This window comes from Herpailurus yagouaroundi, unplaced genomic scaffold (genome assembly GCF_014898765.1).
Source record: "Herpailurus yagouaroundi ecotype Mexico unplaced genomic scaffold, PumYag 159, whole genome shotgun sequence".
NCBI classification, from domain to species: domain Eukaryota; kingdom Metazoa; phylum Chordata; class Mammalia; order Carnivora; family Felidae; genus Herpailurus; species Herpailurus yagouaroundi.
The window spans coordinates 30,694,443-30,714,307 of NW_024412400.1; the positions used below are offsets into that span (position 1 = coordinate 30,694,443).

The following is a 19,865-nucleotide window of genomic DNA, read 5'->3' on the forward strand; positions in this document are numbered from 1 at the left end:
ATCATATAGGCCAATGGCATAGAATTGAGAGTCTAGAAATTAACTCATACACCTATGGCTAACTGACTTTTCTGACAAGGATGCCAAGTCCATTCAGTGGGGAAAGAATAGTCTCCTTAACAAATGGTGCTTGACAACTGGATATCCACATGCAAAAGGATGAAGTTGGCTCCCTACTTCATGCCGTATATAAAAATTAACTCAAAAAAGATCAATGACTTAAAAGAACTTAAATGATAAAACTCTTAGAAGTAAACACAGGAGACGGGCGCCTGGGTAGTTCAGTTGGTTGAGCATCCGACTTTGGCTCGGGTCATGATCTCACGGTTTGTGAGTTCGAGCCCCACGTCAGGCTCTGTGCTGACAGCTCAGAGCCTGGAGCCTGCTTGGGATTCTGTGCCTCCCTCTCTCTCTGCCCCTCCCTTGCACATGCTGTGTCTCTCTCTGTCTCAAAAATAAATAAAACATTAAAAAAAAATTTAAGAAAGTAAACACAGGAGTAAATTATCATGACTTTGGATTTGGCAACAGATTCTTAGATATGATACCAAAGACACAAGGTACAAAATAAAAAATAGGTTAATTGGGCTTCATAACAATAAAAATCTTCTGGGCATCAAAGGACATTATTAAGATAGTGAAAAGACAACTGACAGAATGGGAGGAAGTATTCGCAAATCATGTATCGGATAAGGGTGTAGAATCCAGAATATGTAAGAGAACTTCCACAACTCGACAACAAAAAGACAACCTAATTTTAAAATGGGTAGACTGGAATACACACTTCTCCAAAGATATGTAAACGGCCGATGAAAAGCTGCTCCACATCATTAGCCACCAGGGCAATGCAGATCACAACCACAGGACACCACAGCCACTAGGATGGCTGTTGTCATCAAAAAGATCTCCAAGATGTGGAGAAATCAGAATCCTTGTGCATGGCTCATGGGAATGTACAACAGTGCAGCTGCTGTGGAGGACGGTTTGGGGGGGGTTCCTCAATAAGCTAAACAGAATTAATCATACGATCCAATAATTCTACTCCGAGGTATACACCCCAAAGATCTGGAGACAGATACTCAAACAGATACTTGTTCAAACTCCGTTCATGACCGCATTATTCACAACAGACAAAAGGTAGAAACAATCCAAGTGTCCATCACAGATGAATGGGTAAACAAATGTGGCATATATCTGTACCATGAAATATTATTCATCCATCAAAAGCACTGAAGTTCTGACACCTGCTACAGTGTGGACGGACCTTGAAAACATGATGCTGGGTAAGCCAGACACAACAGGACATGTACGTATGATTCCACTTACATGGAATCGAGAGTAAAAAAGTTCATAGAGACAGTAAGTGCTTTAGAAGTTACCAGGGAGAGGGGCGCCTGGGTGGCGCAGTCGGTTAAGCGTCCGACTTCAGCCGGGTCACGATCTCGCGGTCCGTGAGTTCGAGCCCCGCGTCAGGCTCTGGGCTGATGGCTCAGAGCCTGGAGCCTGTTTCCGATTCTGTGTCTCCCTCTCTCTCTGCCCCTCCCCCATTCATGCTCTGTCTCTCTCTGTCCCAAAAATAAATAAATGTTGAAAAAAAAAATTAAAAAAAAAAAAAAAAAAAGAAGTTACCAGGGAAAATGGGGAGGGATTGCTTCATGGGTACAGAGTTTTTGTTTGGGTGATTCGGAAACAGATGGTGGTGATAGTTGTACAATACTGTGAATGCAATCAGTGCTGCTGAGTTGTACACTTAAAAATGATTAAAAGGGCAAATTTTATTATATTACCAGAACTGAAAAAAAAACAAAAAACAAATTAGGTCAAGGTTTAGAGTTGTGGGAAAGGCAGCCCTGACCATGTTCAGTTTTTATAGAGAACCTGGGGCAACCCAGTGCTTAATTCTACAATAGCTGCCCACACCTCTGCCAGCCCCCATCTTAAGCGCTCTGAGCGCCTGGATCCTTTTCGCCACTCACATCTGAACCCCAGGGTCCACTGTCTGACGACAAGGAGACCTCTGGACCCCTCTTCTGCCTCCCACCTGCCCAGCTGCTGCCCGCCTCCTTTTGTTCGATGTCCAGCTCCAACTCCACAGTCCTGGTCTCTGTTGCTCTCCCGGGGCGAAGGACAGCACTGGACACACTGCAGGGCCTGCACACCAGCCTGGCTGCTTCCTGACTTAAAAGCCTGTGGCTTCTGGTCCTTTGGTCCCCTCTACCTGGGCCCGGCTGGCTCTGGACACTCACTGCTCTGTGGCTGAGTCTCTGGCCTCAGCTGCGCTCCTGGCACTGCTCTCCAAGCAGGACCGGCAGCCTGTCCCGTCCCTCCGGGTGGCCATTACCACACAGCCCACCCTCCTCAGACTCTGGCACTGCACCCCCTTCTCTCCTCAGAGACAGCCTGGCCTCAGACTCGACAAGGCCCAGGCAGGACTTCTGCATAATGAGCCCTCCTCCTGCTCAGCCATGCCTCCTGTCTTTGCAGGGCTTGCTCTTCCTCAGGCAGTGCCCCTGCTCACCTGTGTCCTTACCTTCTCCCTTCTAGTCCTGGCTGCCCTATCCCCTCCTGTCTGTACCCCTCCCTATATCTCTTTCTCAGGACTGCCTACACCTAGCCTTCCCCTCTTAGCCAGGCTCCTGTGGGGTCTTCACCCCCCCCCCAAACTCCCGCTTTGCTCCTTGGCCTGCCAGAGTCCGACTGAGGCTCCAACCCTCCCCTCTGGGAGTAGGAAGAACTTCAGTATTGAAGTGGCCGAAATGAGTCTGTCCTAACCTCTCTTGACCAGACTGCGCGCTATTGACCATCCCTGCCCTCAGGGAACTCTCCCTGCACCTTCCAGAACATCGATCCTTCTTAAATTTTTTTTTTCCAACGTTTATTTATTTTTGGGACAGAGAGAGACAGAGCATGAACGGGGGAGGGGCAGAGAGAGAGGGAGACACAGAATCGGAAACAGGCTCCAGGCTCTGAGCCATCAGCCCAGAGCCCGACGCGGGGCTCGAACTCACGGACCGCGAGATCGTGACCTGGCTGAAGTCGGACGCTTAACCGACTGCGCCACCCAGGCGCCCCAGATCCTTCTTGATCTTGCCTCGGCCTCAGGTGGCTCCAGGCCCTTTGGACCTCCTGCCCTGTCCTCCCCAAGATGACAGCCACCCTGTGGCTTCAGCTCTTAGCTAAATCTGATGGTTCCTGAATGAGTGTTTCTGGCCCAGACCTCTCCAGGCTGGATACAGCTCCAGGCTTGGACACCCAGCCACCTCCACTGGCTGTCCCACAGATACTGGAGCCCACTGCCCCTAAACGATCTCATCATCCCCTGAGACTGCTTCTTGTAGTGAGGAGCTGGCTGTCCCATTCTCCCCCCGCCATCCAGTCTGCAGCCTGTGAGCCCCCGGCCTTCTCCCTCCCTCACACACATCCACTGCCTTGCACACACTGGGATAGAGTCCTCCCTCTGTCCCCAGCTCAGTGTTGACCTTTCTGCTCCTCTCTGTTCTCAGTGTTCCCACTTAATCCAGGTCACTCCTGCTCCTGCTGGGACAGCTGATGGCTCCCCACTGATGGCCCTGCCTCTAACCTGACTCTGGACCCATGCCCCTATCCATCCACTCATTGGTTAGCAAACAAGATTCCTGAGTACCTGCTATGTGCCAGCCACAGGGCAGTCTTTTTAGGCTGTAGATGATCTCCCTGCTTACTGGCCTATGATGGCTTACTTCTGACATCAGCAACGGGTCCAGCTCCTTGGCCCTTCCAATCAGGCAGCACCTGGCTCCCAGGACTCTAGTTGTCTCTAGTGCTTCTGCTTTTGTAGCTGCCCCTCCCCAACCCCACCCCAGAAGAGCCTAGACCCAGACGTGTGAGAGCTTGGCAGCCCGTGTGCTCCAGGGGTGAGCAAGGCTGTGGTTGCAGTGGGTGCTGGCCAGCTGCACCCATGGCCCTCCCTCATCCTCTTGCCACCTTTCTTCATGGGGCCGGGCGTGGCCTGGCTCAGCAGCAGCAATGCCCAAATGGGCAATGGCAGGCGGTCAGCATAGGGCCGGCCAGAGGGGCCTGCCAGTGGGGTGCCTGCGGGGTGTGTGGCCTGGGGTGGGAGCATCAGGACCGTGGGTGGCATTGGGGGTGATAGAATGGTCTTCCATCCTGAGCAGGGGCCTGGTGACTTGGCCTTCTTCTCTCCATCCATGTGATGTGAGAAGGCACTCTGGGCCATCTATCCAAGGGACTCTGGATGCATTTAGGAGGGGCCTGAGCAGAGACTTCATTACTCTGACTCAGGAAACTCCGAGCCACCTTATGCAGAGAGGCCTGCTCTCTTACCTGTGAGGCATACGTGTCCAGTTTCTCAAACTCCTGCAGGTCCAGGGGCATGGATTTCAGGCTGGACCGATCCCAGGGGTAAACTGGAAACATAGGGAGGCTCAGTCAGCCGCTGAGGCCTGCTGGTGAGTGCTGCCCAGCCCAGGCCTCTCTGTCGTTTTGGAGTGCTGTGATTGCCTGACCTTCAGCATGATTCCCAGAACCTGGAAAACTGCTCCCAAGACCTATATCTCCTAGAGGGGTTCCTTGGTCAAATTGTTTTGTGAACTATGGCAACTTCTCTAGTTCGTCTGGAGAGTCACGGGGAACATGAGCCTATTTGCAGACCCTGGGAAGTCAGCAGTAAAGAGACTGGTTTCACCTCAATTAACTCAGCAGTGCCCAGGCAGATTAATGATGGAGTCCCCTTCTCCCCACCGTTTAGTTTTCTGCAGATTTCCTGCTAACTTTTCCAGGAATGAGTGCTCTGTGGGAAGTGTCCAGGCAATGCGGCCAGCCCCTGACAGGCTCAAGAAAGGAGGGTCTGTACTCTAGTTATGACGCCCAGGGTGGAGGGTGCTCTGGGTATGGGAGGAGGGTATGCCGGAGCCAGGCTCTGTAGGCTTCTGTAGGGTGAGGCGTGTTTGGCACCCAGACAGGCCTCTTCCCTTGCCCACAGTCAGCCATAGACTGGAGCAGCCCAAGAAAGCCAAGTGTGTTGTAGCAACAGGTGCCCCAGGTATTGCGGGGGGGGGGGGGGGGCGCGGGGGGAGGCCGGGCCCCAGAATCACTCCTTTGTGCCAGCCTTTCTTACAGGAAGCCGGGCACACCAGTCATCAGAACAGCCACGGATGGGCAGCAAATCCCTGTCTCAGACCAAAAGAGAGCCTGGGCTCCGGCAAGGTCCTCCCATTATTCAAGGCTGACCAAGTCAGGCAAGCTGGGTGGGAGGCCAGGGGTTAGGTGAGGAGGGTGGGGCCAAAGGGCCACTGATCCCCTAACTCAGTGATAACCCCACTCTCCTGTGGGGGTGCTGGTGGGGCCCCAGGGCACGGCAGCCAGCCTGGGAAGAGCAGAGTGACATGGGGAAGCAGCCGGTGGGGGCTGCATGAAGCCTAGGTTCTAGTGGGGGCCTGACCTTCACGACCTCCACTGTGCTAGGGGTTGCTGGACTCAGCTGCCAGGCATGAGGTGCACATCTATGGGGCAGCTGGGAGAGTGAACGAGACGGTGGATCACGCTGTAAGGTCAGTGCCGCTTTGCTCCCTGGGAGGGTGTAGGGTGGAGGTCCTCTGTGGGCAAGTACAAGGGTAGAGGTGTGAAGCGTCTGTGCCCGGTGTGGGGGCTGCAGCTGCGTTTGCCCAGACATCCCTCGAGGGCTGTGAGAGACCCAGGCCTTGGTGCTACAGACCCAAGAGATGTGGCGGGAGAGTGAGAGTAGGGAGGGGGCGGCCCACCAGCTCCGGCCCGAGCTCCTGCGAGATCCTCTCTGGGCCAGCATTGGCTGAGACACAGTGGCAGCTGGTTAGGGAGCTGACCAATTTCCAGCCACAGAGGAGATCCCAGCCTCTAGTCAGCTGTCAGGCGCAGGCCATGTGGGTCCGTCCTCATTTCCGCACTACTCCAACATCCCTTCCTTTTGAGAACGAGGCCTTCTTTCTTTGCAGCCCAACTGGGTCTGGCACATTCCCCAAGGCCACTTTGTTCTGCTTTCTCGCTTCCTGCTGACACTCTGCAGCAGCCCCTAGAGGGGTTTGGTCCCTTTGACCCTAGGCCTCTGACTGGGTCCTCACCATGTCCCGTGCTATGACACATCCAGGACCTGAGGGCTGTTCCTCTCTGAAGAGGAGGCAGACCGTGTGGGGGGCAGGCAGACTATGTAAACCCTACCCCAAGGCTGTGGTGTCACCACCAACCTAGTATTTTCTTTCTTCATTTTTCTACTTCTTTTATAAGGACCAAGATATTTCCTGGACCCTCCATAATCCTTGTGTCCTGTACAGCCTTACACTGGGGCTCTCTGAAAGCCCAGCACCACTGTGGGTCACTCCTCTGGTGCTGGCGCTGGGATCGCTTGTCTCTCATCACTTAGATCCCTGTCAGCCCCTGTCCTGTGTGGTCTGAGCACAGCCCTTGTCCAGCCAGCCTCTCAGAAGGGGGTGGGGACCTGAAGCAGGTCCTCAGTGCCTTTTCCCTCTGCGGAATCTGGCTCTTGCCATTCTCTGACAAGGGCTAGCAGGGTGACCTAAGTGGATATGAAGTGGACTTACATTTAACAAATTTCTTTTTGGTATAACTCTGCAAATGAGGTCTCCCCCGCCCCCATTGAGAAGAAGGATGACATTTCTAAAATGGGACTGAAAACCCTATTACTAGTTTTACCCTTTCTTGGTTCCATTTTACAATATCTCAACATTAAAAATACCCACAATGATTTATGCCTCATTACATTTACCTTCTGAAGAGATTATATAAGATCTAAATATGATTTTGCATAAATACATTTAAAATACCAGTGGCATTAACTAAATTATTCTAACTTTAAAGCAAAACAATGGGAAGAAGTGCCAAGCTCTCCCAAACCTTAGATGCCATCTGGTCTATGGAGAAGAAAACTGAGGCCCCAGGAAGGTGAGGGAGGGACAAAAATAGGACTCAAAGCCAGGCCATCGATCACCCCAGTCAGGGTTCTACCCTCTGTCCCATTCTACTTATTCATATGCCTCCTACCTTACACAGGTTTAGCATTCCATTTAAAGTTAACACAGTTCTGAATTCTGTGTTTAATATGTTTTCTGTAATGGGCTGCCTTGTTATTGGGGTTTATGCTTCAGCTTTGGGCTCATATGGTGTGTGAGCTTTTCATTACTCTGCCTATGTCCATGGCAGACCTTGCTAATCAATCATGATACTCCTCCCCACCCTGAGCCCAGAGGTAGCCCCAGACTCTCACATAGGACCCAGAGAGCCATTTCCAATTGACTGGAGACTGGCCCACGGGGCTAAATCAGTTCACCATCTCACAGAACGGCCCTGGAGAAGGCCCTGCAACTTACCATGGGCATCTTTTGCTCCAGGCTGCCGGGGTCTTGTGTTTCCATTTTTATCACCTTGTAAACCTGCAATATCCCAAAGGTCAGAAGTTGAGACACCTCAGAAGTCAAAACGCAAGCACAGACGATTCTCTTTGTGGTGGTCCTGGCTTCTGACCCCTCCTCTTCTATGTCTGTGCCCCGCCTTCTTGCTCCCATATCCACCCACCATCTATTACTGCTGGAATTGTTCTGGACTTCCTGCTGAGGCGGAGGAAGGACTGACAACCAGGGAGGGAATGACAAGAAAGAGAACTGCAGTCTGTAAGCAAAGGCAGAATTTACCCCGACATCAAAACTTTGTGTTCCTCAGTGGGTCCACCTACAGCCTAGAGCTCCTGCCTTCCTCTGGATTCCCCTGCCATCTTGGAACACAGCTGGGGATGCCAACAGCACCAGTGAATTCATTGCCACGTAAGAACTGACCATGGGAAGAAATGAATGTGGGCGAGGGAAAGGCAGTTTCTGTGGAGCCGAAGCCCAGAAAAGTCAAGCAATTATTAAATTATTCCTCAGGAAGGTTCAAGGGCAACCAAATCCTATCAATCCAGGACCCGTTAATGCAGAATGGTTACCAATAGTTATTAGACTCCTGGGAAACAGGAAAGGAGCTGCTGATTTGAAACCAGGTCAGGAAGATATGGGCCCCTGATGGAGCCAGGGGGAGCTGAGGAGGCAGGTTGTTTTATGCCCCTGAAGCCCACCAAAGGCTGTAAATATAACAATGGAAGGTTGCAAATGTATAGAGGCTCTGAGAAAGAGTTGTCCTTGTGTTTCTTGCACCTACATTTTATTTCCATCTCCATTCTTTGATAGGGTAATGAGGGTTCAACATAGTAGCTAGCATTTATTGTGCACTTACTATGCCTGCCTTGTGCTTTATATTGACAGTCTCATTTAACTTCACAACAGTCCTATGAAGGAAGCTGAATTATTTTCCTCCTCTTATAGATGAGGAATTTGACTCCACAAGAGAGGTTAAGCTACTTGCCCAAGGTAAGAGCTGAGATCTGAACCCAGCCTGTCCACTCTATACCTGACTGCCCTTCTGAGACCCTGACCTCTGAGGGCTACAGGACAAGGCAGGTGGGAGGACCTGCCTTGCTCAGGCATGGACACGGAGAGAACCTGAGCCCTGGATGCTCTGTAGACTTCATTCCTTGGCCAGCATTTCCCCAGGCCCCTGTAGCTATAAGGTAGACAGATGCCCAGAGAGGACCAAGAAGGGAGTGGAAAAGACATCATGGGTCTGACCCCGTGCACCTTGCACTGAAGGCAGCCAAACGTGGTGGCTAAGAGCACAGGTCTCAGTCAGACCTGGTTTTGACCCACTTCCTAGCTAGTCCCTTCGCAGTTATTTCACCTCTCTGGGTCTCACTTTGGTGATTTAAAAAGTGAGGCATCTATCAAAGGGTTAAAAAGTTAATGAATGTAAAATGCTTACCACTGTGTATGCCACTTTTTAGGCAGACAATAAATGGTATCTAAGAACAACACTCTTGTGATGAAATTCATCTTTAGCGAAGTGCTTTGTGTTACCCACACCTAAGTGCACAGACACAAGAACAGTGGGTGTTAGATATGGAGAAGGGAGTCCCTAGAATGAAGCTGTCATGCCTCTGCCTCTTTCCAGTGTGTAGGCCTAGGTTACTCCTCTCCTGCCCCCACAAGATGCCCAGGTTGGACTCTGGCCCATTAAGTGACTGTCACTCCTCCCTCCAGCCCTCCACACATGAGCAGCCCTGTACGTACGTACGTTTAGCCAAGGAGAACTTCTTGAGCAGCTGGGGCATGGCATCTCGAGGGTGGACCTCCACAGTCAGCTGTGTCCCTGCAAAGGAATGGGAGGTGACATTCTCAGCCAGATGCTGCTAGCAAAGGGTGCAATGTCCTATGACAGATGTTTGAACAACAAAACACGATTGGTTTTAAGCTTTCTTCTGAATATACAAGTAATTCTTGTTTAAAGAAATGAAAAACAAAATACAAGCAGACAGTTTCCAAACCCAGGCAAGATGAAATAAGAACACTACCTTGTCTTTTCCAGTGAATACAACTATAAACCTTGGAAAGAATGCACGGAGCAACTATTTGAGGACTCTGTAGTCCTCTGTAAATCATAGAAGGCAAGTCAGGGAATAAGATTAGCATTTAAAGCATCACTAAATTTTCAGTGAGTTTACTATTCCCTTTCCCATATGGTATTACTTAGACTTGACTCACAGGCAGCCCCAAACCCAGAAGTGCACAGTGGGTACAGGGAAATGGTGCTCCAAGAGAAGCTCTTTCTTCCAGCTTGTGGAGTAAGAAGGGAAACCTCTAAGAGTCAGAGAGCATGGGGGAAATCCCCTTTTGGACCTCCCCCATCCCTTTTTTCTATTATCTCCCCATTCAGCCTCTAGGAAAGTCTGTTGGTAGGGGTGTAGCAGTGATTTTGTTGGTCAGCCCAAACCTTAAGCACTCGAGTCTTTGAGGGAAGCTATGATTCCCTAGAGTGTGGGAGCAAATACTCACTGTTTTTTCTCTCTCTCTGTTCCCCACTGATTGTCTCTAGATGTAGACAGAGTTGTGCCTGGCAGAGTGGGGAAATTAGAGTCCAGCTATTCTGCTGGAGAATTGAGAAGCGGGTTGTGAAGGGGTGGGAGCTCAAGAAAGCAAATCCATACAGTTCTGGATGAACTCTTGTGGTCCCCTCTGAGCTGAGCACACATGGATCTCATCCTAGACATTATACCACAGTCTTGGAGAACTAAACTATGGTGTAGACCAATGCCTAGACTGGCCACTGGGGGTGCATGTTCTGAGAAGATCTATAGAGCATTGCAAAGGCTACAATCCAAAACTATCCAGTGTAGGAAGAACGAGGAGTTATCTCTACTTGAAAGGAAAAGATAATCAACAGATGCTAACCTCGGGATGATAAAGATTTTGGAATTATCAGACTTGCAAATAGCCATGGAAACCATGCTCTAACAAATAAGGGCAAATAGTCTTGAAATGAATGGAAAGATACCAAGAATCAGCAAAACGTCAGAAGATACAAAGAAGAAACAAAATTTTAGAGGTAAAAAATATAACAGTTTGAAAAACTATCTGGATATGCTAAATAATATATAGAGATGACAGAAGAGTCAGTGAACTTGAAGAAAGATAATATAAGAAACAGAGCAAAATGAATTGAACTTCAGAGACCTGTAGGATAATACTTTAAGGTCTAACATTCATGTTACTGAGATCCCAGAAGGAGAGGAGAAACAGTGTGGTACAGAAAAAAAAAGTAAAGAAATGATGAGAAAGTAATCAATGAAACCAAAAGCTGATTCCTAGGAAAGATCAGCAAAATTGATAAGCCTGTAACCAGATTGACCAAAAAGAAAAAGAGGTAAGACACAAATCAGAAATTAAGACACCAATATCAGAAATGAAACAGGTGAGAACACTACAGATCTTGTATGTATTAAAAGAATAATAAGGGAATACTACCAACAACCCAATTCACATAATTCTACAACTTAGATGAAATGGATCAATTCCTTGTAAGCTACAAACTACTAAAACTCACCCAAATAGAAAACCTCAATATCTCTACATCTATTTTGAAAACTAATTGTAGTTCAAAATCTTCCAGGAACAAACAAAGGCCAGGTCCAGTTGGTTTCACCAATAAATTCTAACAAACGTTTAAAAAGAAATAAGATCAATTTTTAAATAAGATCTTTCAGAAAACAGAATAGTAAATATTTCATTACCCATTATATGAGGCCAGCATTAATCTGATACCAAAACCAGACAAAAACAGTATAAGAAAAGAATATTACAGATGAATATTTCTTATGAACACAAAAATTCTCAAAAAATATTAGAAAATTAAATCCAGCAATATAGTAAAAGAATACCATGGCACTGCAAAGATGGTTCAATATTTGAAAACCAGTTAATGCAATTTGCCATATTTGCAGGCCAAAGAAGAAAAACCACATGATCATTTCAATGGGTGCAGAAAGTACATTTGACAAATTTAACATCTATTCATGGTGAAACTTCTCAATAAACTAGGAATAGAAGGGAACTTCCTTAATCTGAAAAAGAGTATCTAACAAAAATCTACAGCTAACAGCATATTTAATGGTCAAAAATGGAATGCTTTCCCCCTATGACTGGAACAAGGCATGGATGTCCACTCTCACTGCTCCTAACAAACATTGCACTGGAAGTTCTACCCAGTGAAATAAAACAAGAAAAAGAATAAGAAATAAGAAAAGAAAAATAAATAAAAGTCCTATAGATTAGAAATAAATAAAACTCTCCTTATTCACAGATGACATGTCTATGTGTGTAGAAAATACCAAGTAATCTACAAAGAAAGCTCCTAGAACTAGTAAGTTTAGCATGGTCACAGGATACAAGGTCAGATACAAAATCAATTCTATTTATAGTCACAATAAATGATTGGAAATTGAATTTAAAAATCAATATTTCCCATAGCTCCAAAAATTGAAATACTTAAATATAAATCTAAAAAAAAAAAAAGTGCAAGAGCTGTATGTTGAAAACCATAAAGTATGATCAAGCAAATTAAAGAAGACTTGAATAAGTGGGAAGACATACCATGCTCATGAATTGAAAGACTCAATATTGTTGTCAATTCTCCCTAAATTGATCTATAGATTTAATGCAACTTCATTCTGACTCCTTAAAGGAATTTTATAGATGTTAGATATAGGCAAGATAATTCTAAAATTTAGATGGAAAGATACAGCAACTGCAGTGGCCAAACCAATTTTGAAAAAAAAAAGTTGGAGGAACCAGCTATTTGATTTTAAGATGTGCTATAAAGCTACAGTCATTACACAGTGTTATATTGGCAAAGGGACAGATATATAGATCAATGGAGCATAATAAATAGTTAAGAAATAGACCCACACAAATATGGCAAAGTGATTTTTTACAAAAGTGCAAAGACATTTCAATTAGAAAATGGGTAAAAGAAGAGATTACAGATGGCATATAAGCACGTCAAATGATGTTCAATATGATTAGCCATTAGGAAAATGCAAATTAAAATCACAATGAGATATCATACCTATTAGAAGAGAAGTAATAAAAAATAGTGATAATACTCTACGTTGACAAGGTTGTGGAGAAATCAGACCTCTCAGACATCGCTGGTGGGACTGTGAAGTGATACAGCAACTCTGAAAACAGTCTGTCAGGTTGTTATAAAACAAAACATATACTGAACATCTGACCCAACCACTGCACTCTTGAACATTTATCCCAGAGATATAAACACTTACATTTGTTCATACAAAAACCTATACACAAATGTTTATAGAAGCTCTATTCATAATCACCCTAAACTGGAAACAGCTTAAATGTCCTTCAATGAGTGAATGGATAAACACCCTATGGTACATCCATATCAAGGAATACTTCTCAACAATACAAAGAAACTCTTAGGAGAGACAGGAGGATGTAACCACTGACATTCTGCACAAGAGGATTTTGGGGTGACAGAACTGCCCTGTATTCTGACTATAGTAGTCAGAATATGAGCATGCGTTCTGTATGTGTTAAAACCCATGCAAGTATATGCCAGACAATTCAATTTTAGTAATTTAAAATAAAACAAAAATAAATATAAGTACCAGTTGAGCAAACAAGCCTGAGAAGAATTAAAACAAGAACTGGATGATCCAGAACAATACAAAATGGAAATTCAAAGTCCAGAGCAGGATTATAGTAAACACCTGCTTCCTTCTCGAGTCTTCACACATCAGTGAATCTGGTCCTATGTCATCGTTTTAAGTGAGCTGGATAGTACTCTATTCTGTACATCGTTTATAATCCATATAAGCAATCCCTTTTGGTTGGATAGTTAACTTCTCCCAAATATTTTGCTATTAGAATCAGTGATGCATGAACATTCTGATACACATCTCTTTACACACTTTTCAAATCAGTCCCTTTGAATACATTTTTAAATATGGATCTTTTGCTGTATTTTGGCAAACTTCCCATGAATGATTTTATCAGTTGATCACACCAACAGCACAAGGGAGTGTCCATTTTGCTCATTCTTACTGTGTTTGATTGCAAAATTCATCACAAAACTTCGTACTTCCAATGAGAGGTCTTTTGTTCTGCCCCTTGAATTTGGGCTTTCTATAGGACTTGGTTTGTCTAGTTAGCATGGGATGTTAACAGAAGTGGTCCTGGGGAAGCTCTGAGCGTAGGTCTCAAGGAATTTTGCAGCCTCCACTCTCATCCTTGGGATTCTAGCCACAACTGCCGTGTGAATGGGCCCAGGCTAGCCTGCTGGGGGTGGAGAGACCACGTGGAACACAGCAGAGGCATCTCAGGTGAGGCCACCCTACCCTACCTGGTCTCCAGCCAACTTACCAGCTGACCACAAATACATGAGCAAGCTGAGCCAAGACCCGTGATGAACTGGGCGTATCTCAGGCAGGAACGCACAGCCAACCTGTGAGCTGGTAAATGCTTATTATTTTAAGCCCCTGAGTTTTGGGGTGGTTTGCAATGTAAAAATAGATCACTGATATACTCACTGACGTGTGATTTTATCAATCTCTGAAATTTTTATTAATGAACAATGACATCTCATTTTTGTGCATTTAATTTTTAATGTATTTTTCATATAGTTATTTGCCATTTGAAATTCTTATTTTGTGAATTGCCTATTTTCCTAGTTGTATTATTTTTTCCTTATGAGTTTTGTAAGAGCTCTTTTTACTAACCCTTTCCCTGCTAAATGTATTGCGATGGTTTTCACAGAATGACAATACTGACTATCTTGTATAGCTCAGAAACTTGCTCTGCATGCCAAAGAGGGTCATTCTCAAACAACTTAATAAGATACAATGTGACCTTCCCAGGTATTACTTTGAAGGGGTTAACCTTCACTTTGAGGGTAGTTTCTAGTACATTCACTGTCAAAGAAAATCAGTGTGTGACTTTATAATTAAGACTTTAAGCATTTCAGAGTTCAAAGCATAATTCAGTTCTGGTTATAGGATCGAGTGTCAATGCCAAGAGCAAACACTTCCTGTGTGTCTTCCCATGCTGCGTGAAGCACAGGCCTATTCTCCTTTGCCTTGTTACTTTTCCCATCTGAAACACTTTCGGGTGTTTTTCAAAGTGGGTGCCAAGCTGTACTTGGCTACAAGATGCTTTACAAGAAAAGGATTTGAGAAACATGTCCACTGTCTCTCTTTTTGTAGGTCGTAATGTGTAACGCTGTGAGAAGTCCTGCAGAGAAGAAGTCAGTTTGACCCAGTACTATTTTGTGAGACACAATTTGGAAAACGCTGGACTGCAACAACCTCCAGAAGCTTAAAGAAGGTGCAGAACTGAACAACTTGGTTTAGTCAACAGCAAACCTCTTCCCCCAACTTCTCACATCTAACATACAGGCGCTTCCAACCACCCCCAATTCAGCCCTGGCTCTTTGTCCAAGAATGAGTGACGTGAGAAACTAGGTACTGGTAAAGCGGTGGTAAAGGTGGGCATTGAGGTATTCTCACACCCGGATGTGGTCCTGTTCTGCAACCTCCACCTAGCACCATTTCCAATCCCTTCTCTCTTTCCTGAACTTCCTCTTTCCTCCCCCTTCTTGGACAGGGGCCCAATTTCCAATATCCTCCTGAGCCCCACTTCCTGACTCTCCTCCAAAGAGGCCCTGCTAATCAGCCCCCTGCTGAGGAAAACAGCACAGCTGCTTAGCCTTCCTGATCTGTGGGAGTGTGATACCCACTCTTGTCACACACAGGTGTGTGAGGGCATTTTCGGAGGCCTCTCTGCCCCAGAAACTGGGCCTGGGTGTGCTGTCGCAGGTGAGCAGCAGTCACTGGAGAGCCCTGTGCTCCCTAAAGGAGTGAAATGGTAAGATTTGGCAGACTACTATATTCCTATATCACATCAAGTCTTAATCTAAGAAGAAAATTAATTTGACCAATTTCCAATGAATGAGAGTGGAACATCATTTGGAGCAAAATTTAAAGTAAGATCTAAAACCTAAGTATAGTCAGATACCATTACACCAATCTTAACAGTCACGACCAAACCCACAGGAGGTCCTTCCCGGGACTTCAGGTCACCTGGCTGGCTCTCTCATGGCGTCCCTCCCTGGTTCTACCAGTCGTCACCGAAATACTACTTCTGAGGCTGCAGCCCTGGCTGTCTTAGTAGCAGCATATCAGCAGTTGCTTGAGAAGTGCCTCCCAGGCCCCTGCCCCAGGTGCCACCAGCTCCGTGTCCTTTCCTCTTAAGCCCTCAGATCCGGAGATGCAGCAGGAAGCCCCAGAACGTCCCTGCCCGTGGCCCTACTGCCTTGGGTCTGCCTTTTACCTGGTCGGGAGAGTTCTCCCTCCAGCAGCTTCTCCCCAGGTCTCTGCAGGTCTGAATCAGGATTTGTCTAAAGCCCTAATTTGCTCAGAATATCTAATGCAGAGATGGCAAACAGATTTCGTGTTGTTCATTAACTCTGACTGGCTGCAAGTAGCTGCCTGGAGTGTTGATCAATTAGCAAAGACTGTCAGGCACGTGTGTGTGTTATGAATGTGAGTGTGTGTGAGCATGCACACGTTGGGGGGGGGGGTGTCTGTGTGCCTAGGGCTGCAGGATTCAGGTCAGATACTTGCTATCCTTGCCTTAAGGTGCTCACTAACGTTTTCTGTACCTGGAACCTGGGTTAATAACCGTACCCAGGTTAGTAGCCGGGTTCCTTGCCTTGGAATGTTCCTCTGCAGTAGTTGAGAGTCAGGAAGCCTCAGCTAAAGCATCTGTAATTTAAAAACGCCCTTAAAGAGCCCCAGGGTAGGTGTTCAGCAGGGCTGTGCGTGGTTTCAGCCCAGGGACTGGTAGTCCGCTTCAGTGCAGGAAGCCTAGTGCTCTGACAGCCCAAGAGCAGCATGCTGGATGATGACAGGGACAGTCTAACTCTGCAGAACCCTTGTCAGTCTCCACTGGACGCAGCGTGAAAGGCCCACTCAGCAGCCCGAGTCACCAGGTGACAACCTGACAACCGAGTGGGCTGAGACGGCTGGGACACCAGCCAGGGGGTGATGAAGGGTGTCTCTCGCAGCCCTGACCGACCCCGGCTTTCACCGGGCTCTTGAAAACAGAGGGCCATTCATGATCCCTTCTGCAGCACGGAGCTCCACAGGAGCATCCCATATCTGGAAACATGGCCGTCTGACCCCAGTGCCTGCGTGACCAAAGAAGGAATGGAGTGTCTGCTTGGGGACAAAGGACCAGCAAGAAAGGAAGCCTCAAAAGAAAACTGGCTCCTCAGGAATCACTTTTGGGGCCCCAAGTCACAGGGGCTCCAGCAACCACCCTCCTGTCTCCTCCCTCACACACCCATTACAGATTAATCTTCTGAAGCACCCTTCCGCATGGAGATCCGAGACTCCACTGATCTGTTTGTCAGCTGTTGCATAAAATTTATCATACCTGGTGCTCCCTCTCCTGGATGCTCTTTCCCAGATGCCCACATGGCTTGCTCCCTCACCTCCTCCCTTATTCAAATGTCACCTTCTCAACTACTCTGTTTTAAATTGTACCCATGTGGTAGGCTGCATAGCGGCCCTTAAAGATAGCCATGCCTTAATTCTAGGAACCTGTGAATGCTCCCTTATATAGGAAAGGGGACTTTGCAGATGTGATTAAGTTAAGGATCTTGAGATAGGAAGATCATCCTGGATTATCTGGCGGGCCCTAAGTAATCACAAGGATTCTCATAAAACAGAGTCAAGAGATTAAACTACTAATGTGGAGAAAAGGCCATGTGACAATGGGCACAGAGAATGGAGTGGTGCAGGTGTACAAGTCAAGAAGTGCCAGCAGCCTCTACAAACTGGAGGAGTCAAGGAACAGATTGTCCCCTAGAGCAGGTGGGTGGCATGTGAGTGGCCCATGAGAGCCAGGGTGTGGTGTGCCAAGTGGGGCTCTGGTGTCTGGTGGGCCCCATACCACTCCTATCTGTCTGGGACACCATGGGGACAGTGCAGTGTGGAGGTCTGGCAGGTGTGCCTGACTCGGGGACCACAGTACCCTGTCTCAGTTTTCTTGTGCACAAATGGGGATAACACCATGGCCCTATCAGGGGGCATAGCCAGAACTAAGCAAGATTGGCGGTGGCTAATCCACTTTCCTTTTAGTGAGGTATTGCTTATTTTTGTTTTGTGGTGAGCTGTGTGCTGCTAGTTCACTTCAGGGAAGCAGGGGGGCCTGGGTTTGTCTTTGCAGTGCTCAGGGCAGGGGGCAGGTTGTGGTGGGCCCACTGAGGGGGGCCTGCTGTGGAGCCATAGTCCCCGGAGTTCTGCCGTAAGATACACCGGTCGGGGTCGTGCTGGTAAACCCATCTTGACAGGCCCTTCGTCACCGCCTGCCAGTGCCTTTCTGTGGTGATGGTGGGTTAGTCTGTGATTCTGAGAGCGATTCCGTGAGAGGCTCCGAGTCCTCCAGGGACTCCTACTTTGCCACTGCTCCCTGAACACGAGCAGATAATTTCTTTACAAGTTAGGACATCAGTGCTGAGAGCAATAGGGGTGAAATCTTAGGGCTGAGTCTATGAGAGCTCTCAGATAGATACCAGGCCCTGAGTCTTTAATGCAGAGCAGGAGGCCAAGGTGGGAGGTTATTGGTGGGGAGGGAGAGAGGAGGGGGCTGAGTAGGGGGTGGGAGTCTCTATTTAACCTGGCCTCCCCTCCAGCCGGAGCTGTAAAGTCCTCCCATCTCTATCACTGTAGCCTCACCACCCCACATACCCTGTGTTCTCAGATCTGGTCAACTGCAGAGTCAGCATGGTGATGCCCTTGCCTGCCCTCCCAGAGCCCCGGAACCCATTCCAGCAAAGTGAGGATTCTCAGGGAAGAGCTCTCTCTCGGGGAAGGGCCCTCTCACTTCCCCTTGCCGAGTTAAACTCATTCCTTGTGGGGAGGGCCCTGGAAGACTCAGACTCCGCTGTGACTCAGGAGGAGGGAAGGCTTGGACAGTGGGTAGGCAGTGGGGAGGCCGGTTTCCAGAGGCGTTGTGGAAGCAGGGCTGTGTGAGGGTTAACAGCTGAGGCCTTGGTGGTGGCTGTAGTGGGGTGGGCAGGTTCCCCCAGCTCTGACTCTCACCAGCCATGTGCTCTCAAACATATGACAACTTTTCCAAGCCTCAGTTTACTCATCTGTAAATTGAGGACAGTTAAGAGGACTTATCAGATAGGTAAGCTTCATTTACATGAGAATAATTATGTAAATGGATCGGCAGGGTGCCTGGCACTCGGTTAGCACTCATAAATGTTGGCTATAGTGAAGACAGCAAGGGTGAAGAGGACAGCTGTGAGTTCTGTGGCCCAAGGACTTTATCACTCTATCCCATGCAGCCTCTCACTGTTTCCCGTGGGACACGGGGAGAGGGAGAAGAAAAAGGTGCTCCAGTGTCCACAGGGCAGAGGGGATCCTGCTCCCCACAGTCTGTGCTGATCCAGCCACACAGGAACTGGAGGAGAGGTCACGGGTAGCAGTGAATCCTTACCTTGGTTGTCATAGGAAGTGATGACCTGGGTCTGCTGAGGGTGCTGTTTCTCCGCCAGGTTTCCTGTAGACGCAAGACAGAGGGACCTGCAGTGGCCACAGGGACTGTGGAGGAGTTTGCCCCAGGCAAAGCAAGGAGCAAGGAGCTGTGTGCGTCCGCCAGAAAGGTGAGCTGGTGGGGGTCAAGCTCACCCCAGGCCTGGCTTAACCATGCGCACACCCACGAGCACATCCCCATGGTGTACACACGTGGGAAGAGGCACAGTTCCACACATGAATGCAGAGGCAAATTACTATGAACCCGTGTGCACACACCCTCACACCTCTCAGCAGGTGCCAGCAGAGGCTGGGTTTCTTCTCCATAAGGTGGGGACAGCTCCAGTGGGCTGAGTAACCATAACTCCCAACTTTAGTGTCGCCAGGCTCCTTTGCCAAAATACAAAAAGATGCCTCGCTGATCATCATGCCTTTCTATCCCCATTTTACAGCGGATGAGCCTGCTGCCTGGAGGCTTAACTTCTGGCCAAAGACCCTCCTGCTAGGGTAGGTCAGACTGGGATCTGAACCCCAAGTCTCCTGATTCCTAGCTCAACCTCCTCCTCTGAGAAGAGTGGAGGCAGCCTTCCTAGCTTAGGAGTTGGGGTGATTGCCGCATGGGTCAGTTTTGGAGACATTTGCAGGGCATCCGCTATGTGATAGCTCTCTCCATGCACGAAGGGTATTTATGTCCTGGAACACAGAGCTGTCCTCAGAGCCTAGTGGGGTCAGCTTGCTGTGGAGAAATGCCCCGTTCCTGCCACAGGCCATGAAGGGGGAACCCACAGGCTTACCTGCCCCTCCTATGGGATGCAACACCTTCTGCTACATCTTTCCCTTAACAGCTGCTGTGGTGGCCTGGTCTTGCTGAGGCTGCTTCAGAGGGATC

General features: G+C 47.9%; 1 protein-coding gene across 1 annotated transcript in view; it reads right to left on the bottom strand.

The window, feature by feature from the left end:
* Positions 1-19,865, bottom strand: part of KY (kyphoscoliosis peptidase) — a 47,193-nt gene that overhangs the window by 20,630 nt on the left and 6,698 nt on the right. The window contains exons 3-6 of the mRNA XM_040480244.1: positions 18,942-19,004; positions 9,151-9,225; positions 7,359-7,421; positions 4,324-4,406 (exon numbers count right to left, since the gene is read on the bottom strand). Of these exons, the coding sequence (XP_040336178.1) occupies positions 4,324-4,406; positions 7,359-7,421; positions 9,151-9,225; positions 18,942-19,004 (284 nt within the window). The remainder of the gene's footprint in view (positions 1-4,323; positions 4,407-7,358; positions 7,422-9,150; positions 9,226-18,941; positions 19,005-19,865) is intronic.